A 22957-nucleotide genomic window follows, 5' to 3' on the forward strand; every position below is an offset into this window, starting at 1 on the left:
TTAAGGTGGAATTGTAATGGAGTGGACTGGGGGTGGACTTGGATTAAATGCCGTTCTCTGTAGTGACGCACCTTTAAGGTAAAGGGATATGTAGCATAACAAATGCAGGTCTCCACAGTACAATGTGAAACTGCCTAAAAAGCCAGTGTTTCCAGTTATCTGCCTCTTTTGACAGTTTGTGGGCATTCATTAATGCTATTTTGTCTTGCTTTTTTTTTTCTCCAGGCCCTTCATCTGACACGAGAGCTAGAGGGGGGAAAAACTTTGCCAAATCAACTGTCAGCAAGGACAGGGATACCGTTTACAGCTTATAACCTTTGTGAACCCTGCATTATTTTCCTAACAAAACAGAGACTGTTAAAGAGCCCCGGAACCAGAGTGATGAACCGCCGTGTCTGGAATTGAACTCATTCTGAAGTATGCAAAATCTTCCTTTTATGGGATGTCCCACCACCAACTTGAGGATATGTTGGTTTAGCCACCACCCTGTTTCAGAACACACTGTGTAGCCTTTACAATAGTTTATTTGTCAATCAGTATATGGGGTTCCAATATGTTTATGGGTTGCAGGATGCTTTCGGTTGGCTTTTATTTTTCAGGGTTTCCTCTACCCCTCTTAAGGTATGAGTATTCTCCCTCCCCCCCCCCACCCATGAAATGCTTTAAATTGTTCCTTTTCACATACCGATTCCTCATGAATATGAAATGCAGACTAATATATGCACACTGAAAAGCCGAATGGATTTTGGCTTGAAAATACCAACAGCACTTGAATATTTCAGTCTTTATAGCACCTACCAACTATTTGAATTTGAAAGGTGGTTTATGAGGGGTTTTAATGTTTGCTTGTTATATGGTTTGGGCTCTTGTTTTATTTTTTAGTTGGTTGATTCTGATTCAGAACCTTTCCCCCCACCCCCAAAAGTCTTTGCTTAAATTTAAGGGTACTCCTTTCTTTCCTTTCAATACCAAGAGGGTGCATTTTACCTCACAAAATTAGCCACCACCAAGGCTGCATCCTTACCAGTGTTCGAAAGCTATGAGGCGGTGTGGCGGGGAGGGGTAAATTCATAGTGTTTTATGAGTCAATAACTGGCTTGCTATTAGTCAAATCGACTCGGGCCTAGTGCGTAATCCTAGCAGTTCTGCCAAAACAGCTGCAGTGATTGTGATTGTGATTTTGGCCTGCCCAGGCAATTTAGCAACTGGCTGATCTTGAAAATGAGTAAGTGGTCTGCCCTGGTTGCCATCTTGCCAGACAATTAGTCCTTAACAGCCTAGAAGGCAGCAGCTTAATTTCAGATTAAATTTATTAATAATAGTAATAACAACAACAACAAAGACCTAAAATAAAAAAGACTATATTGCATGAAAATGAGAGTTTTATGTATATGCATCATCCAGGACTTGGATGATTTATTACATTGGTAATTATTTTTACATCCTCTCCTTGATTATTCTTTCCTTCTTCTGAAGTGTCATCGAGTCTAGGAAGAGAAGCAGAGGGAAAGGCAGGAAGGAGAGACAGGGTGGGGAATACATACAGATAGCTTTTCATAGGAGCGTAGACTGTAATTGGATAAATTCCACGGAAAAACAAAGTAGTTTTTATATATTTTGCTTATATGGGTTTCTTTTGTAAATTTATATGGTAATAATGACTGAAAGGTATGGTGCTGTGCAGGTCCTCTCTGTTTGATTACTTTTTATTGATACCTTTTGGGGAAGATAAGGGCAAAGAGGGAAACCCAATGGTACGATTCAATTTTTTGGGGTGGGGCGGGGCAGGAAGTGGTGTGAAGACACTTTGGGTAGGACAACATATACAGGATTTCTCCAAAGTGGTATATGAAGAACTTTTCTTGGCATAAAGAAGACATAATGCATATAAATATATAAATATATTTTATTATGTACAGAAACGGATCATTATGCATGAATGTTAGGAGAACAGGCTAGCATTTTAACCCAAAGTTTCAGTGCATGAGTTTCCACTGGCACATGAACCATGTACTTTGTGGTGTGACTCCCTTCAGCCGCCACACTTGTAGGCACCCACAAGCACCCACACACTTATACACACGCACACAGACATCTGTGGGCCCCATATTGCTCCTTCTTTTCCAGCCCTTTGAAGTAATATTGGTGAAATTACAGCTCCTTATATGATGGAAGTTTTGTTTCGTACTGTAGCCTCTTCCTCATGACTGTGCTGCGCTATTCTCTAGATGAACATGTGAACTCCATCATGCAGTTCATAAACTGAATTATGAAAACTCTGTGCTGTCGTGGTTCTAAGTAGCTCATAGAATATAAACTTTCCAGATAGTTAAAAGATTTTTATCATTTTCCAAAAAATGCAAAATAAAAAAAAATACAGGCTATTTTTTTAAGAATTAAGGTGGTATATTTATCAATGGCAGGGTCCAGTTTATCATATTTCTTTAATCAGAAATAACCAATGTGTGCGTTTGTTCTCCACATTGGAAAGGGCTTCCCCGAGAGGAAAACACTGTACAATTGTCATCTGTTCCAGGGGCTTAAGGAAGGTGTCATTTTCTTTAGAGAGACTCAATTACAGGTACCTATTACCAAAGCTAGTTAAGAATTTTGCTCACATGCCTTCACTGCATAGGAGTATCTGGTACATCATTAAATGTGAATTCAGCTGACAATGACATTTTGGGGTGTTTTGTTGTTTTGTTTTGTGGTGTTTCTCCCCCCCCCCCAAGTATAGCAATGTGTTTGGTGACTAACAGTTTATTTTATTTGTAAGTTTCTGTCTTTCTTCTCAACAGGAAGTCTGTATAAAAAAACCTGGTACACAGCAAGCTTTATGGTTTCCTCATTTGACTTCTGTTGAATTTCCTTTAATATTTCAGGGAGTTCATTAGAGAAACAGGTATATTCTTTATTTTGCAAGCTCTAATATTAGTAAGGTGATTAATTTACACAAAGAGTAGAAACTGTGTGTGCAATCTGTCCACAACTAAGCCTGTTTCAGTGGAAGAGAGTTAAGCACTTGCCACCATTGGGGACTTTTCAGGGGACTTGAGTAAACATGCATAGAATCAAACTACATGGCCATAATCCTAAATACACTTATTGGAGATGACACAGCTCAATGGTTGCAATAAGCTTTCCATCCTCATTGTTAAGCTCCCATATGTGTTTATATAATGCCCAAGTGACAGGCTTCCAAGGAAGCCCAAGCACCTGGACCATACGTAGATCAGTGGTTCAGCATGTGCTTCACATGCAGAAGGTCCCAGATTCCTGGCATTTCCTTATAGGGTTGGAAAAGACTCTGTGTAAACACTACTGAACTAGATGAACCAATGGCCTGACTCTGCAAAGGCAGCTGCCTATGTTCCTCAACTTTTATACTTTATTGGGGGTATTGCTGGGAGACAATTGTGTCATCCCAAAGTATGTGTAAAGAGCATGCATCATTGAACCAAGGGAGACTTTGAGTAAACAAAGAGCCTAAATGCAAGCTAGTTAGATTAGGGTACTGAAGCTACAGGCAACTTGCTTCTAATGACAACCATAGGATAGTCACAGTGAACACCATCAAGCTATATTTAAGCACTTTGTAGCCTGATTCTATGCATACTTACTCAGAAGTAAGTCTCACCGATAGTACATTGCATTCTGGACTCAGTCATAGGAATGTAAATCTGAAAAGAGCCCACAAAGGTTTATCAGTCAATCCATTTTTTGCCCTCCTCTATAGCTAGTCCCTGAAGCCTCTCACAATACACAACTCCAAGTATTTGACTTCTGCTCTCAACTGGAAGGCTAGTCAACAAACCCTTCTCTTCAGACATTGTCCCAACAACTATATTCTAGTTTATAAGCATAAGTAGCCTCTGTGTCTCATCTTTTATCTGGAGACTAGAATGAGCAATGATTTCTCAAGCTTGCCAGACTATGGCATTTACATGGCTCTAAAGCAGCAATTCTCAACTTGTGGGTCCCCAGATGTTGTTGGACTACAACTCCCATCATCCCTGAGCTCTGGCCTTGCTAGCTAGGGGTGATGGGAGTTGTAGTTCAACAAACATCTTGGGGACCCACAGGTTGAGAAAGGCTACTCTAAAGGAATCCCATGTTAGGGGAAAGCATGATCTGAAAAATCCTCTAGTTAGATCCTAGACCACTTTAGAAGTAACACAAAACCATGGTTTGGTGTTATAAGTTTCAGTGAGTCTCAGGCTCTCACACTGCTACACCCTTCTTCTCTATCTGCAAGATTAAAAGCTTCCATTTTTCCTTTTGAATAAACTGCAATGTCCCATTATATTTCTAGATTCAGGAAATTGATTTTATTGACTGTGGTTAGTCAACAAACCAGAATCCAAAACAATAATTTAATCCTGGTTTGCTTAAACAAGCCACAGTTAGAATAAACCAGTTTTCAGAATTTGGATGTAGCATCATATATATCTATATCTACCCCTCTTTTTAAAAGTGGCTTTTGAAAGTAGAAGCTTTCAGTAATCTTTTTCTTTTGCATGTGAAAGGGATGGGGAAGAATCCAAGCCCGCAGATCATCACAGCTCATTCTCATAGTACTCACTAAACCATGGTTTACTGTTAAACCTGAATGGGGTACTGTGCCAAAAATTCACGTATTTTCTAAATTCAGAGGCTAATATTATTGCTTGGAACCTTTGGCCACCAAACTACATTTTTCAAATGCAAACCTCAACCTACTTACCTTGAAGCAGTCCTGGAGCACCTGCAAGTGATTTGAACTTCCCAGCCATCCACTATCCCAATTATCCATCATCCACTACCTAAGGGTTCAATTGTGAAGATCACTTCAATCCTACAGAGCATTGAAAAGTGGTGTATTCCTGATGAGTTCACCCTTCATGTCCTTAAATGCTATGGTATATGAGCATGATTATCGGTGCACAAGCTGCAGTTGTTATATTGTGTCTATGGGCAACTTTGCAGGCATTGTTGAATTGCTTGTGGAATTATACTTATAAAATACAACAGCTAGGTAACTAGCCCTAGTCACCCTAATTTTTGGAATTATGAGTTCATTACAAATTGAAATTGTGTCCATTAAATAAGGATTTGGCATAGATGCATAGGCAATTTCTTTAACTGTCTACTGAACAGTTAAAGGATTCTGTTTTTAGAACACTTCACATTTCTTTTTTGATTTCACTCTTGATGAAATAATTTCTCTAATAATGGGTTACCAGACTGCTGCCTATCATATCACACCGTATCCAAGAACCAAATGTTGGAATGCTGATCTCTTCGAAATGACATCATTGCTTGGCGAACAACCTTCATTCACTAGTTTCTATACATGATGTATATTGGAAATACCAGCAGATGAGGGGGACCAGATACTTTTACTTGCTATGGGGAGGGACTAGGGAGGGAAGGGGGAATGTATTGTACATTTTGGCTTCACGTGTGAAACTTTTTTTAACCAAAAAAAGTTGCATGAATGGACAAAATATGTATACAGTATCTGTAAAACTGTCTTATCTGGGTTATTTCTTTCACTGTCAGACCACATACTTTGGAAGAATATTCCATCCACTGCCTTAGTGCATGGCCATCTTTCCTAAGAGGTGCACAATTTTTACTTTTCGTACAAGCTACCTTGCAGTTTCGTTTGAAAGCCAGCACTGTTGCAAACGCAATGGAGACTTTTGTGAAACCAAATGCTGACATGGGTGAATATACTACCTTACTACATAATGATTGGATGTCAGTTTGATTTTGAAATCTTACCCCTTTGCAAATGAAATAGCAGTGCAGAGCTTATCTCCACTTGGTGTTAGTAGATATTGCCTCATGTATTCCATTCTCAATTGTAATCTAGTTTGTAAAAGAAATTGTGACGCATGTAAATAAAGCATAATGGATCTCTATGCTGAAACATACAGACTTGGTTTTGCTTCATTAAGTTGTCTTTGTAGAAGGATCCAAATGGGTAAGGTTTTTTTAAAAATAAATCATAGGTTTTTACATTGTATTCAGTTAAGTAACACCCCACAAAATAATAAAAAGGAAGAAAAATAATAATATCCACATAGTCTCCTTTTATCATTCATTTTACAACATAGAGAATCCCTTAATGATATTCAAAGGTCAACTATACACTTTACAATCAATGAAGTATCCCATCTATTATTATATACCTTTGATCTTACATAATTGATTGATTTTGCCATCATTGCATAATCCTGTATCTTACTATGTTGTTCCTTAATTGTCAGAGTAGTAGCCAATCTCCACAAAGCTGTGAATAAGGTCCTTGCAGCTGCAACAAATAAGTCATTTCCTTGTGTTCTTCCTTCACTGGCCCTTCTAGATAATTTAAAAGAAACATAACTGGAGGTAATGGGACTTTGTATCCCAGAATTCTTTATAAATGTACTATGATCTACCCTCTGCACAATAATTTCATATTTCTATCAGATGTGGGGAAAGTCCCACTTTTCTTTCTGCCATTTATAGCATGTGGAGGAATTGTTTTTACTTAGTTTATTTTCATTGGTGTGATATACCATCTACTCACTATTTTATAGCAGTTTTCCCATTATTCATGAATTCAAAGAAGCCCTGTGTCCATATAACCATAACTTTCCCCACACATCTCTTGGTATATTTCCCCCAAAGTTCTGAGCCCATTTTATCCTTGACTTTTTCTGGCCCCATATTATAGTTCAATAGCAACTGGTAAATTGTTTATCTGCTTTAAATTAGTTTCTCAAATTCAATCATTTTTCTGATTTGATTAGCTATTTTTCTCTGTTATTGCAGTTTAGAACAGATTCAGAAGTATTCAAAACAGAGAGGATTCCTTCCCACCATCTGTCTCCTAATCTCTCAATATGAACTTAATCTGTGCTTAATTAATCCATGAAATCTAAAAATATTGTAATTTCCCCACATTTTTAACTTAAAAAGATTCTCTTCTGTTATGTCTGCATTGGTTCCAGTGAAGAGAATTTAGGATTGAGTTGTCTTTTCTATCAACCACCTATTCTTAACAAATTAGAAAATCATATATATATATATATATATATATATATATATATATATATATATGAATGAGATCTATTTTTCTATGTTTCCCACAGTATTCTGTGTAATGGAACTCCAGTCAAATTTTGTTCAGATTTAACTATTGCCTCATAAGGGCTCACAATCCAATCTACCAACCAAGTTATTACATTTGAAAGATAAAAAAACTTTCTATTTGAAACTTGGAAGCCTCCTTCTTGCTTAGCATTATAAAGATGCTTTAGATCAGGGCTCACCAACCTGGTGCCCATGGGCATACATGCACTCCATGAGGCTTTGACTGTGGTGTCCTCACCCCTCTTCCTGCTGAAATCAGGCTTGAAACAAGCATTCCATTGTTGCTGACACAATAGATTGCAGTGTGTGCTTGTTAGTGATGTAGTGTGGTGCCAATGCCAGTGTCTCCAGTTAGTAATAATGCCCATGGAGCTTAAAAGTTTGGTGACCCCTTGCTTTAGAGTCACTGATTGACTCATAAAAAGTATAAAAATGGTTAAGGTACTTCCATAGCTGACACAAACTTTGATGTGTGCCAGGTATTAAATGCAATACAATTTAGGCAATGGCTGCATCAGATCAGTTTAGGCTGTAGGATTGATACATGGGATCAATTACACTGCACTATTGTGGCAATGCCCTGATAGCTGCAGGATTCATACCACAGCTCAATAAACTGCTGGCCTAGAGTTAGGGTTGGAATTGCTCCTGTGTTATCCTACACCAGGCTGCCTCTCATTTCAGAGATTCACTTCTTACCTACTGCTCATACTGTGTTGGACTAGCAGCAACGGAACACACTGGCACAGCCTTTGGCATCAAAGCCTGAAAAGTTGGGCAGCCCAAGGAAACTTTGCTGAAGGAGTAAAGTATAATTGCTTATGGAAAGTGGGAGGGGAAGCATAGCTCTTTTACTATGTTGCTCTCCAAACAGCTAAGAGGTAGTAGTGCCATCAGGGCAGAGTGAGTCTCCCAAGTGCCCAACAAAACCTGGAACTAGCTTTGGCTGCAGTAGTTCTTCTGTTGAAAGCATGTGAAAGAGTCTGTGCCCATGGAACCTGTGCGTGCTTCTCTGAACCCTCTTGGTTCATCAGATAGTCTGCAAGAGACAAATTAGTAGATGGATGGGATCGTTAGCTTCCAATTCTTTCTTCGGCCTTACCACTTTTATCTTAATTTATCTTCCTTTCTAGTGGAAGTTAGCACAAGTGAATTGAGATGATGCTCAGATAATAATGGCTAGAGAGAGGCTGTCAGCATCATGAAAACCAAGTGTTTGCTGCCGTGCCAGTATTGGAAGGAGGGGATGTTGCTAGATGGTTCTAGAAAGTATTCATGCCATGGAAGTCTGGCCCTGATGTTATGACAGCCCAACATTCCCTCTAATAATAAAGCTTGGGAGCCAGTGGTGTGCCTTCTGCTTCACTTTGTCCTACCAAGGGCCTAGTAGAATAAAGTATACTGATGACATTGTGTATCACTAACTCCAACCTGCCCTCATTCAAGATCCTTTAAGCCAGGAATGACAAACCTGCCACTCACAAAGCCATTTGAAGTAGATTGCAAGCTCCCCTTTTCTTCCCCATTCTAGCTCTTCACCCCAGGGACATATAGCAACCATTCGTCCATGCAGGGATAGTGCCCACCCCCAAAACTCCACCATTTATTGCATATGGTTGGAGGGAGAAATTATACACCTCCAGAAATTGGTGGTGGTGAATCTCAGTCCCACACCCAGGAAAGGTCCTGTTACCCCAAGGTGTTTGGGTGTGGGCAAGGATGTGTTGTGTACCTGCATGTGTGGCTTTGTGTGTACTGGCATGCAGCCTTTGGAAGAATGGCCAAACCTTGAATGCAGCCTCAGGTGGAGAAAGGCTAACCACTCCTGATATCAGCTGCTAGGGCGTCTGCCCCTCCCACAAGGCTTTAAGAAGGGTCCTTTGGCATTGTTAATTAAGATGGGAGGGGAAAGTACCATTTCTGATCTAAATTAACTCACAACATCCCAATCTTAATTGAAACTGGGACGGCGGGAGGGGGGAAAGACCTAAAATCTTAATGATCCAGAAGAAGGGAAATGGGAGTTACAGGAAATGAGTCATGACACCTTGATGGCACTTGCATCTCAACCACAATTTATTTCCAAACTCTTCCATACAGTGTGGTCACAGAAAGTTAATCCACTTTCCTGTTCTGTACTGGCCAGGTTCAAGGACATTAAACCTGTTCCCTACTCTGTACACAGGTTCTGCAAAAAAACCAAAAACTCTCCCCGATTATGTGGAAGTTGTTATATTTGGTTGTTTACCGTCTGATGTTTTATTTACTGCTTATGACTACTTTTGTTATAGTCATAATTACATAATTTTTCCATGTTGTAAGCTGCCTTGAGCATGGCTTTAACTATGGAGAGGTGAAATACAACTAAAATGATGCATGTATGAAATTGAGCACCTATTGCCACAAACAGATACTTGATTTTGCTCCAAAGCCATCTATAAATAGCTGAGCAAAAGTAAGGCTGAGACAAGGAATTATTTAGAAAGAATATAATGCAACAGTGCACCAAACTGATGGCCCTTGATGACTTTGATAACATGGGAATTGCCTGTGCAGCTGCCTCTTTTGCAAAATATCCTGTTTGAGGGGTTATCATGTGACACAAAAACATGGTCCATTGTGATGAGGAGATCTGTAAAGTTTGTGTGTTCAAGACGGTGCATGTGAATTCACCGCAAGAGGGATGGACAAGAGCATCCTGGCCCCTATACATTTTATGTGAGTACATCTAGTTCTAACCACTTTAAAAAAACAGTGAAAATGTTCACACATTCCAATCCTGTGTATACTTATTCCAAAAGTATTTGCTTCTGAGGTCAGTCGGCCTTATTCCCAAGTATACATTCCTGGGACTGCAGTTCAAATACGCAAGGCCGGCCTGCGTAAAAACTGCCTGCTTTTTCTCACCACACAATTCCCCCGGTTTCCATGTTTACAAGTGTAACTTGGCCCTAATTTGCCAATTATCATATGCAATAATTATAGTATTGTATTCTGCCCAAGAGCAGGTCAACAATCACAAAGAGCTGGCCCCTCTGCTTTGTGAAGTTGACCTCTGTCAGCTACTTGTTGCAAAATCTGTAGATTGATGACTCATGAGTTCGCTTGAGGACTTTGACTTTTCAGTCTGAGGGTGACAATGCTAATCTTTTGTGCATTTTTTCACTACATTTCCTCATTGCCATGTAAGTTAAGACAACATTTGAAGCCACAACCCAGAGTCTTTGGATTTTTTAGCTAATTTAGTCCTTACAAATGCCAATGAATTCCAGGAAAATGATACCTTCATCTGCAACAGGAGATGGGCTTTTAAATAAACATATTTCCAGATTATAAGACTTCCAAATAAATGTATTTTGGACACATGCTGAACCTCCCAAGCAATTTAACCCTGCATATTTTGATTTAAGATTATCCCGGTTATAGTCCATAAACCAGTTAAACCAGAGCACTTGGATGTAAGCCAGCTTTACACCCATTTACGTCAATGGAACTAATTTGATTTAAATCGGGGCATTCCAGCGTAATTGGTTTGTGAATCAGGTTGTTACTCATAGATGTCAGTAGGACAAAAGTGCTTAAATCCAAGTTTTTCAACTGAACTAGATTAGTTTGGCAGTTCAAACTTAAAATTGTGTATTTGCTTGTTTAAAACTAAATAAAAACCTCAGATTTTTTTTAAAAAAGAAGTTTCTAGCCATCTTTATTATGTAAGAAACTGAAGAATTGTTTTTTAAAAAATACAGCATGATTCTACGGGTCAAACACCACAACATTTAAAAAGGTCAAGGTCAGCCCAATTGCTGAGTGGGACTAATTCCTTCCAGGTTTATGAACACGCCTTGGCAACCAGTTAAATTCCTGACATTCTACATGCAAAACAGATACCTTGGGTTACATCTTCCTCTCTGGACATCTTCTTGATTCAGTTAACAGCATGATGCTGGAGCCACTAAGCCAGATGTGTGTACATCAACATTACATTGTTCATAAAAAACCTCAGTGTCTCTCAACAGCTGTCAGGATGATGGGGGCGGGGGGAGAAGAGGATCCCGGCGAGGGGTGTAGCCAGGACTGGGACACTCTGGGGCAAGCAGGGGATGGGGAAGGAAATACTCACAGAGGATGGTGAGGGGATGGGGGGGGTGCACAGGAACCAGAGCAGCAGGGCCCATCACTAGAGCCAGAGGAGCCGCTGCCCCAAGAACAGTCTCTTTGAGGCTTAGAGAGCAGCTTGAGGGGCGATCTAGGAGGCTGATGCAGGCAAGGGCCCACAACCCAGCTCCCTAGCTGGCCAGGTGGGGCTGGCTAGCTCTGGGAAGAGGGATTTGATTCCTCAGCTGGAGCAGGACTGGAACAGGTGAGGGTCACCTGCCTCATCAAGCTCAGCTGCTGCAATCAGCAAAGTACAAAAGGGAAGCAGAGCTGAGGGGCTGTGTCTGCTGTCCATGTTGATGGACCTTGGCTTGGATACTCCTGGACTTGGGAGCAAAACTAGGCTTTATTTCACCTGGGTCAAAGACCCAGTTTGGTACCCCCTGCGCGCATTAGCATATACACAGGCTGTGAACCACCCCTCGGTAGGCTTCACCTGGGGCAAATAAAAACTGGCTATCGCCCCCCCCCCCCGGCTCTGCTAGACCTGTATGGGACTCTGCTTTGGTTTTGATTTTGGACTATACTCTGACTCCTGGACTTCAAGCTTGGCTGCTTGGACTGGCCCTGGACCACATTTCCTGACTTTTGGACTTCGGACTTTGTTTGACCCCTGGACTTGGACTTTGGACTTGACATACTGACGTGCTGCCAGGTAGGCCAGGGGTTCAGGACACCAGGAAACAATACAAATAAAAGTAAAGAAAGATTGCAACCAGGGAGGCTTCATCTCCAAATAGGAACCATAGAGTTAACTTTTAGAGGAGGAGCCATTTGCCTCCTGGTGGACTGTGGGGAAAAGAAGCCCCCTGGTGATTAAGATGGCTGCTGGAAGTAGTTTTCAGTTGGGATGCAGCATGTGGAATTCCCTCCCCAGGAAGACTTGCCAGGCACCAAACATCCCTTTTTACACCAGGTAAAGTCCTCCCCCCACCTTCTAGCATGTTATCTAATTGTTTGTCAATCCTCAGATAGTTAATGCGGGCTCCACTACCGTGGCAGGGCCTACTAATGCTGGCACTGCCCTGGCCTTCAGATACAGTGTCCCTCAGGGCATTGTGGGAAATATAAAAGGGCTGTCAAGTGTTGCTCCTTCTGTCACCTGTAAAAACCCACACTTGGGGCCACACTAGTGTAGGAGGGGACTGATCAGGGTGTAGTTTTGCTAAAGGCCCTTAAGCTGGACCTGGGACAATATTTTTACTTACTTCACCAATTTTTCAGGCGCAATGTTCTGCTGTATTGGAAGCGGCACTGACCTATGATGAGCAGGTGTGAGGCACCCTCATCCCCTGCCACACCCTAAGGCACCCATTCTTGCCATAGCTGTCAACGTTTCCCTTTTTTTAAGGGAAATTCCCTTATTCTGAACAGGATTCCTCACAAGAAAAGGGAAAAGTTGACAGCTATGATTCTTACCTTTTGCATTGCCACAGTGAATTGGTATGGCACAACATGCAGGTGCAATAGTGGTGAAACATCAGCGTAAATCCACTCCTGTGACAAATCTTTCGGTTTCACACAGAGAGAGGAATTTAGGAGTGATCTTATCCTTGCCCAACAGGCATTCCTTGATAGAATTACAACTGTAATCCATAGCATTTTCTTTCTTAATGCATTATTCCTTATTACCAGTGTGCAGCACATTTTTATGGGCCTTATGCACTGTATTTATTTAACATATTTATAGGCTGCTTTTCTAGGTCAAACCCCCTCGTGGTGGTTTCCAGTATACAAATCGTTATAAAAAACAACAACAATAACATAATGTTATATGCCACTCCCAATCTCTGCCATGTAGTAGCAAAATTCATGTGGGGTTCCGGGCGTTTACCGAAGGTTGTTTCTGTTGGAAAATTCAGGCACAGCAGAGACTGTAGTGTCTTTACACCTAAGTACTGACGGAAGGTATGCAGAGCATTACACCCCAAGAGTGTCCCATGCTGCTTCTCCCATTGTTTCAGCCAGCTTGGGTCCAGAGAAGAAGCTAGCTATGCTCTCTGGGTACAGTCTCTCCCAGACACCTTGCATGGAGATCTGCTGCCCTCTTCCTTCTCGATCTTTCTAAAAACCTCCTGCAAAAGGACACTTTTTTACTGTAGTGACATCACACTCCCTGTAGCCCTGGCAACCTCCCCCTCCCAACTCTTTTGTCTCTGCCCACTATTCATGGGGGGGGGGAGGACAGTATATGCATTGTCAATCACTCTTAATGGCTCAGTAGTCTGCTTTCTTTGGCTGATAGAGGTGCCATTAAGAAACAAACTCCTGAACAGGAAAACCTGTGTCGTCTGTATTTCTACACTGCTAATTTCAGAGCCTGTTAGCTTGCCTTAGTTTTCTAAACACTGATTAAACCTCAACAGCCAGGAATGTTGGGAGAGGCAGGGCACCCAGAAACCCAGGGGAATCAGGGCACCCACAAATCAGTAACGATACCAACAAGTTGGCACTAACAATAAAATATTAAGCCCAGCATACTAACACTACCATCTGACCAAATTGTTTATTCTACTTATGTATTTTTTTATTTTATATACTTACAGTGTCTACTGATTTCCTCCTCCCTTGGGCCTTTTCCTGTTTTTCAGAGTAGTCTTTAATATATTTGTAATTTGTATACAGCTTTATATTTTATACAATGCTAAATGATACTGCTTGGAAACCACATCTGTGCTGTCTTGGGTTCCATGATGTAAGAAAGGTGGGCTATAAATATAGCAATAAATTTGCAAATGTATGCGAAATCTGATGAAAAGGTAGTGGTGTGTATGAAGGAGTATAACACTAAAGCAGATTGGGGTTTTTTCAGAGTATAAGATGCCCAGGAATGGGGAGGCGGGATTCAGACAAAATGAAACAAAGGTGTAATGAGATCTCACTTGGGTTGTTTCCAGATGATTTGTTTATTGAGCATTCATCCTGATTTGTTTGCACAAAGCTTGTAGGAAGGTTATACAATGTCTGCTGTTTATTGAGTATTTATTCTGGGGGTTTTTCGGGGGGCTTTGGCCTGTTGGAAGCCATATCAAAAAAATGTTATCCCACACGTTCTAGTACATTTTTGCATAATTTTCCTTGCCACAAAGGGACTCTTTTTCTCAAAGTGAGCTTGTTATACAAGAGCACCAAATTCACTTTAATTGTGCAACCTGAATTTGCCAGAATGCAACTGAATCCATCCCACAAAATAGTGACAGCCTAGAAGGATTTTGGTGAAAATGTGTGAGTAGACCAATATGTAACCAGTTGTTTTTAAAGCAAAGAATATTGTGACAAATATGAGAGTATCAGAACAATGCTCAAGATGGGAGGTGGCCCGGAGGTGTCAATGTATTTACACATGATTACATGTCTATCCAGCTCTTCCTCCATGGAGATTAAGGCAGCATAATTTTCCACTCCATAGTAGCCTCACAACAGCCCTGAGAGGTAGATTACACTGAAAGTGTGTGACCAGCCCTATATCACTCAATGAGCTTCATAGCTGTTGCCATTTGAATCTGGGTCTCTCCAGTTCACATCCACCACACTAAGCTGATTCTCCAGATGCCTGTTCCTTGATCCCTATTTTTTGACATATACCTGCATTTGCAAATCAAGGTGGAATATGGAATTAATTGTGGGCTGCATAAGCTACTACTAGAAAATATTCTTGGAAGAAACAGGCAAAAATTATTCAACTCATCCCAGGCTTCCCAATATATTCTCCAATGTTTTTTAAAAACATTATTCCATCTCTCCCTCTTTCCTCCCAGCATAATTTGAATAGTGTTGAATCAGCACATCTAGTTCTCAAAGAAAGTCTTGTGCCGATTCAGCCTACATTTGCAGTGTTGGGACTTGCCCTGGGAAAGCAAATTCTCATTTGTTTAAATGCATCAGGGTTGTATTGCACGGCTTGGGGTGATTCTGGACTGAGTAAATGAAACTAACACACAACACAAACATACATACATTCCATTTGGCTGTCACCTTGAAGGCAATGCATACTTTTTGCAAAACACTGAAGTGTAATTATTGGCTTTCCTTCTGTTTCACCAGTCCTTTCCTGTTGCTACCTTTAGATGCCCTTGGGAGATGGTGCTAATGAGATGACCTGCTGCCACCAATATCTGTCTCTTTAGGATTATGAAATTGAGTTGTTCAAGTGGATAAAGTCCAGAATTAGAAACTGTACGTCACCTGCATATTATAGCTACGTGCTTCATTTAGATTTGGCTGGTGACACACCTGTTTTGCATAAACATATTTTCTCATTGCTCCTCCTTAGAAAGGAATCTCTTTCTGTTAATGATGTTTTTCCAGTAATTCAAGAAGTGACCTATCAATCTTCTCCGTCTCTCCAATAAGAATGTATTAAGGAAGCAATTATCCTGTATTTGGATAAGAATTATTTTCCTCCCTTCCTTCTACAGCCTGCCTCCTTATGCTGGTTTGATTCCAGAAAATAAAAAGGCAGACCATAGTCTTATTTGGGGACCAAATTCTACAAGTAAAGCATGTAAATCACAGATCCCATTCCTCCCTGCTGAAGAGTTTTCTAACACTCAAAAGTCTTCACACACCAAGAGAAGGTGTAAAAATGCCTTCATTTCCTTTGAGACTGGCCCAAGGCAGAGAATGCATTTATGTCTCCAGACACTTCTGTTTCATTTGGATGAGTGTTGATTAGAACATTTTTTGATATAAATTAAGTGCAATAAGTAGAATGACCCTTTACAATGTCTTCCTCTTCTTTGTGCATACTGTCAGTCTGGTAAAGCCACTAGTGTACTCTACAAAAGCAGTACTTATGTAGAATAAAAGATGTGGGCATGTGATCAAATCAAGTCTGCATTCCTGTATATTTATGAAAAAGGTTATTTGGATGTACATGTACAGTCTTATAAGGCAGCCCATTCTTTGTCCAGGTGTTGCTCTTGGAACAGTCCTCCTAACTGCAATCTGTTAAGAGGCGATACCAGTATCTTCCTCCCCTCAGCAGATTCAACTACTGGAACCTAACTCTAGTTGTTTTTAAATAAAGATATTAATAATAATAATAATAATAATAAATAATAATAATAATAATAATAAATTTATTTTTATACCCTGCCAATTTGGCTAGCTCCCAACAGATATTAAAAGCACATTAAAGATCAAACATTAAAAACTTCCCTAAACAGGGCTGCCTTCAGATGTTTTCTAAAAGTCAGATAGTTGTTTGTTTCCTTGACATCTGATGGGAGGGCGTTCCACAGGGTGGGCGCCACTACTGAGAAGGCCCTCTCAACAAATTGATAAAATAAAAAGTACAAATAAAGCAGCGGAATCCAACCTTAGTTGAGTCTGTTTGGTAGGAGGAAAAAGTAACAAATAAGGAGGCTGGTTGGTTCTCTAGATGCACTGCTACAGGGCTTCCCACAGCATTATATCGTCATTGTGGAGTGAGGGAGTTTGCCAAACTGGAAAGCTATGGAGACTCTTTACATTGGCATGACAAGCTGCTGAGAGTGATGAATGCCTCTAGAATGAGCAAGGAAATGGTTGGGCAAAACCCGCATACAGGATATAACCACCATATTTGAATAACAGTGTTGCCAAAGCTGTTGTTATGGGATGGGAAGTAGTGAGGAGTGGAGTCACTTCTGAAATACATGGCTCATGTGCAAGGAAGCCTTTAATGTGGCTACACCCCCTTCGCTCCCATCTGCAATGTTCTGATGACCCCTGTTGCTGTTGGTCATCCTTGATGTTCCTGAATTTATTCACCCATAGGATTGGTATCCTGCCATTCTTAAAAAAATACTTTCAGATTTTGAAAATATGGCTCCATTTGCCCTCATGTAGCCATTTGTTTTCTTATATTTTTAAAAAGAACATTTTGTTGGCTTGATATTGAAGCAAGTCAGAAGCTGTGTTTGCAATTTGGTTTTGTAAATATCGGTACTTCACTGACTTGCATGGGAAATGGTTGCAATTAGGAAAGTGGAGGAAACTGACTGCAGGTGCCTGATCTCAGGTTCCTGATCTGCAACCACGTTGATGACAAGGGATGTAAAGCTGTGTTCACCTTGCCAACATAAAACACAGCTAGGTTTTTCTTTCTCTCAATTTGGATAGAAGCAGTGTTTCACCAAATGACAGGATAGACATGGAGTGCTGTGGCTATGCCACTTCCCAAACCAGTGGTGGGAGGGCACTGGATGCAGAGCAAATGGAAATGTGTATCCAGCCTAATTTTACAATGGAAAGATTTGTTTCACAAGGTTGCAGTTTAATGGGTATCATGTTTCCTTCTCCCATATCTATCCTGCTGCCTTGATACATGGATTTGGGAATACAGTCTGGAAATCTAGCATATCAACCACACCTTACCTTCTGCTGATTTAGAGAAAGAAACCTATGATTAGGCAACAATTATAACGAGCACCACTATTTTTGAAATCTAAATGTTCTAGTACAAGATTTGTCATGTCTTTGGTGCCCCCAATGAAATTTAACAGCAGGCCTATTTGGGTGGAATGTGACAAAAGACTGAAGCTTGAACACTGAGGAGGATACACAGATTATAAGCTATATTTACTGCACAACCACTCTGATCTAGCTAGGAGATATGCATGTAGAAACAGGCATTCAGCATGCATCTGTTCCATTGGATTAGGCAAGCTGCACATGCAAACAGGGCCTATGCATGGTGGTGTGGAGTGTGTCCAATTTCTGGAGCTACATACGTATTTCCCAACACTGGATTTGGAACTTCTAGCAAACTCCACTCACAATGGTCCTTTTTGTCCATTCTAACAGTGTCAATCCCTTGTTTAGAGTGGCAGCAAAACCATCTCAATAGCGGGTATCACCTGTAAGAAGGCACATTCATACCTGTATCCAAAATAAAACGATTCATGGAAATTGTTATTATTTATTAATTTTTTATGCCACCCTTCATCCCTGGATCAGAGGGTGGTTTACAATAAAAAAACAGAAAAATACCTAACATAGTACCAAACAAAAATAATACTGCCCCCCACCTAGTTTAAAAGGCCATCAATTGTTTAATTAGCCAAAGCCCTGGAAGAAGAGGGATGCTTTTGCCTGGTGCCTAAAGATATGCAACCAAGATGCCAATTGAGGTTCACTGGGGAGAACATTCCACCAGTGTGGGGCCCTTGCAGAAAAGGCCCGTTTTCGTGTTGCCACCTTCCGGACCTCTTGAGGAAGGGGGACACAAAGAAGGGCCTCAGATGATGATCAGTCTTAAATCTTAAGAAATGAATGCAGAGACACATTACTTTTGTTCATTTTTATTTTGGCTACCTGTGGTGGTAATTGTGGTGGTAAATTTGTTTTATGATTTGTATGTAAGAGAGCTAAATAAAGTTCTGCGGAAGGATGATCATTTTATTGGGCAGCTTTTTATAAATATAGCAAAAATAAAATGAACTTCAGTAAAAAGTCTCTTTTTAAAAATAGAAACTTTCTCCCTAATTATAACCTTAATATTATTTGTTGGTAGCTTAAAATATTCAAAATGTTTGTCCATTGTTCGATTAATTGCAAAGTTAAATATAAAATGTTAACTTTCATGTGTTTTACTTGAAAATAGTTAAAATGTACTTAAAGTGGAGGCTTCACTAAAATAAAGCCAGTGCTAATTGCTCCTTCAATTGTAACAAAAGTATATCTTTCTAGAAACCTATAGCTTTGTTAATAATGGAGAAATATCATGCTGTTTCCTCTGTGTTCAACTGAAGTTCTGGTGCCTTCTTGATATGTGAGATACAGGTATTTCCACCATAGCTCTCTTGTTAAATTGGACTTCAGTGTTTCTGTCTCTCTTAGATAGGCAGGAAGTGTAGAAGACTTTCAATAACTAAGCCAGTGTTCTTAAGAGTATTTTGTACTTGACACTGCTATACATGCAGTATTTATAGAGTACATGTTTCTTTCAACATGTATACTAAAAATAGGACACATCCACAGGCCTATCACAGGCTTGCCAGAAAAGACCTGTCTGGTGTCAGGACACATCAGTAGTGACATTAATGGGGAGGTGAATGGCAGCATCCCAAGAAAACTCAGCTTTGCATTCCAATAGCTCTGGTGCATTTTGTGATACATTGTCTGTGAGCAAATGGGGCAGTGGAATAAATGTAATGGTTTTAAAAAAACCTCCCCGGCTTCATTTATCAGTGGGTAAAAGTTCATGATTTCAAGCATGATGGAAGCATTCCCCTGATTAAAGTCACCATTCCTATGCCTCAACTGATCTGAATCCCCCTTTAAATGGAGTCGGGTGTAGCGGGGGGGGGGGGGGGCGTGGCCCCAGGTGCGGATTTCTGAAGGGCTGCTTCCATGCAGGAGACCCTATGCAGGCACCCCCAGCATGGCCCGGCCTGGTGGTCCCCTCCTGGTGTCAGAGGAACCAATGTTTGCAGAGAGAAACACCAGACTGTGCTGCACTGGGGGTGCCTGCTTTGTGCCGGCCAAATGCTTTGTCGACTGGCTGGGTTCCCCCCTGAACAGGTAGGCAGGCTTAGCAGTGTGTGGTTGTTCCTTCTTGCGCTGGCGCCACCCTCCCTAGATCCCAGCCTTGTAAGACTGGTGGGGGTGCAGTAGCCATTCACCCTTCGATCCCAGCCTTGCTGGTGAAGCTGGGATCGAGGGCACATGGCTGTTGCGTCCTTCTCGTGCCACCCTCCCCGTATCTGAGCCTTGCTGAGAAGAATCAGACTTGTAGCATTGTTTTTCCTGCCAGATGTTTACAGGAATGAATGCAGGTTGCTATAATCCTGTGCTCTTTCACTGAGCTATCAGTAGTGCATTTAGATATTTTTCTATTCCGGGCTCAGTTGGCGCGGTGATCTTTGTATGGCAATGTGCAATTGCTTACTTCAAAGTACGATAAGCCAGACATGATGCATCTAGTTACATTTTCTGCTCATTCTGCTGAATGAGGCTCTGGACTTCTGCCCTGAAGTCCTGTCCTGATGGCACCACTGTAAGCAATGGGGCCTTCAAGAATAAGAAAATGTGTGTATTAGACAAATGGGTTTTAGCATTAATGCATACACCAGTGGTTTATGGAGAGAGAAAAGCTGCAAACTTATGAGCACTTACCTTGAACTGTGTGTGTGTGCTTGAGTATACATGCATAAAATCATGCTAAAACTGATATTTGGATGTCTTTCACAGGATCGACATACATATGTGATGATGGTGTTTTATATTGTTTTTTACTATGCCAATGTTTTAGCTGTTTTTTTCTATTGTATTGTTCAAATGATTAATAAATAACATAACTAACAAATAAAACTACATCACCCTACCCTCTGAAATTATTACTAAAAAGGCATCCTGAATCATAAGGCTCAATAACTACAGGATTGCTCCATAACTCTAAATTCCATGACTTAATAATTATACTTTTTTTCTGCATATCCTAATATTGCTTAACTTTGAACTTGACACTTGGCTACTTTTTTAAAATGTATTTTAGTGTTACACCTGGATTGTACATGTGGGCAGGAACCTTTTAATGTAAATTGAATGTGAAGCTTTTAAATATGTTCACTTGCTCCTTTGAAAGTGTTACCTGACTTAGCATCTTACAACAAGTGAGAGAGCAAATTGTCGTTTTTATACACGTAGTTAGTGAATCTTGAAAATTAATTCCATTTAAAGCTAGTCTATTTTCATTCTGTGAGAAATTGAACTTTGCTTCTGAGTCCTGTAGGGTGTTAGGATGCTATTAAAAATTGGAGATTGGATTCCTTGGTCTGTGGTTTGAGATTGGATTCCTTGGTCTGTGGTTTGAGAGAAAACTGGATTGGCCTATGTATGTTTGCTGTTTCACTTTACCTATTCAGGAATCAAGCTCTGTACTATCTGGTCAATTCATGCTAAATTATTCTTCCTTAGATGGATTATTTTTAATTTCACTTCCTCTTAAATATAAAGGACAGCATGCTCCAATTCTATTTAACTTCAGATTTTCATGCCTGCAGAATGGCCCAGTTCTTCTCCATTTAACTCATTAACCTAGGTGCAAAAAAATAGTCAAGGTAACTATACTCTATAAACTATACTGTATAAATGGGTATTTCTTATATTGATATATTTGTAGCTTAAATATCCTGGGTGGTAGTCAACGTCAGTTTTACTCAGAAATTTTACTCAAATTTACTGAAATTAAAGGACCTAACTTAGTCATGGTTATTAATTTCATTGAGTCTACTCTGACTAAAAATATAGTTGAATACCCCCCCCCTTTATATATTATTTTTACTGATTGATAGTTTGCTGTTTATTCCCATCATACGTAACATCCCCTCCCGACTGACATTTTAAAACTTTAATGCTGGTAATTTTCATGTGTACAATGCAGTGCTTTTTTCCTTAAAAATGTTTAGGGGTACTCTCATTTTGACTCAAGAAAATCACAATATTATAGTTCAAATCGGGGAAAATACCGTATTTTTTGCTCTATAAGACTCAACTTTTTCCCTTCTAAAAAGTAAGGGGAAATGTGTGTGCGTCTTATGGAGCGAGTGCAGGCTGCGCAGCTATCACAGAAGCCAGAACAGCAAGAGGGATTGCTGCTTTCACTGTGCAGCGATCCCTCTAGCTGTTCTGGCTTCTGAGATTCAGAATTTTTTTTTTCTTGTTTTCCTCCTCCAAAAACTAGGTGCATCTTGTGGTCTGGTGCGTCTTATAGAGCGAAAAATACGGTAAATACAGTAAATGGACAAAAGTACAAAGATTCACAAAATGTTTAGGGGTATGCGTACCCCCAGAAAAAAAGGCACTGGTACAATGCCTCCTTTTCACATTTAACCCTAAGATTTTGAACTCTCCTGGATTTTTTTTTTTAAAGGATCTTACATTTTCTTGGGATTTAAACTAACTTTTTGACTTAACCTTTAAAAATCTCTGTTATTTTATGCAATGCATACGTCGCGAGCGTCCTGGAAAAACACGGGATATCCTATTTTTTCTGTGAGAGCACAGTGGCCATTGTGGGCACTGTGATCTTGCATGATGTCATGCCGAGATCTTGCCTTGAAAAAGTGCTTTTTGGGGGGCTGCGAACTTGTGTGGTGCCCCAAAAGATGCATATTTGGGCTCCATGTCATCGTGCGGGTCACATGACTTGCATGGGAGCCCAGATGGGAAGGCATGCATCCTGGTTTTGGGACTCAGCATGTTGCAGGGTATGTGTAATGCACAAAGCTTACTAAATTAATAGAAAGCAATGATGGACAAAAAAGCTTTGATTTTTCCTGATGTCTAATTTTTATGTCACTATATAGCCTAAGCATGTTTAATGAACACTGAAATTAGAAAATATATTATTATGTAGCACATAAGTCCAAAGGCTCTACTGTGCCAAACTTCACCAAACCTCAGCCCTGGACTGAGTGCCAAGATTCAACTCTAGAACATAGGAAGGCTGAATGCCACATTCAACTCCTTTGAGAAAGTGGGATATAAATTAAACAAATAAAAAAGCAGAATGGAATTGCTTCTGAATAGGTGTTGAATACTTTCCCCCTAAAACTTCAGTGTTTTAGCAGAAAAGTCACAACTAATAGATCTAGAACATCATCACAGAAAGTATCCCCTCCCCACATCTAAGAGTCAGTGTGGAGCAGATCTACCCTTACGAGAATGCAGACTGCCTTCACAATGCAATCTG

At 40.3% G+C, this 22957-nt stretch overlaps 2 protein-coding genes across 13 annotated transcripts in view; both read left to right on the plus strand.

Annotated features, from left to right (window-relative positions):
- FOXO3 (forkhead box O3) overlaps window positions 1–5914 on the plus strand; it is a 113838-nt gene extending 107924 nt beyond the window's left edge. For all 3 annotated transcript variants that reach the window (XR_014546834.1, XM_083608351.1, XM_083608349.1), the window contains one exon: window positions 226–5914. Coding sequence is in view for 1 of the 3 variants with exons in the window: in XM_083608351.1 (XP_083464477.1) it covers window positions 226–405 (180 nt within the window). In the remaining 2 variants the exon portion in view is untranslated. The remainder of the gene's footprint in view (window positions 1–225) is intronic.
- A 5853-nt stretch (window positions 5915–11767) lies between these two features.
- Window positions 11768–22957, plus strand: part of ARMC2 (armadillo repeat containing 2) — an 87695-nt gene continuing 76505 nt past the window's right edge. For 6 of the 10 annotated variants that reach the window (XM_083608314.1, XM_083608315.1, XM_083608313.1 and 3 more), the window contains exon 1: window positions 11963–12193. The gene's annotated coding sequence lies outside the window, so the exon portion shown is untranslated. Of the gene's footprint in view, window positions 11933–11962; window positions 12194–22957 lie in introns of those variants that run through there. The other 4 variants (XM_083608320.1, XM_083608305.1, XM_083608308.1 and 1 more) reach the window with 2 other exon arrangements.

This window comes from Podarcis filfolensis (genome assembly GCF_964270895.1).
Source record: "Podarcis filfolensis genome assembly, chromosome: 3".
Lineage (NCBI taxonomy): Eukaryota > Metazoa > Chordata > Lepidosauria > Squamata > Lacertidae > Podarcis > Podarcis filfolensis.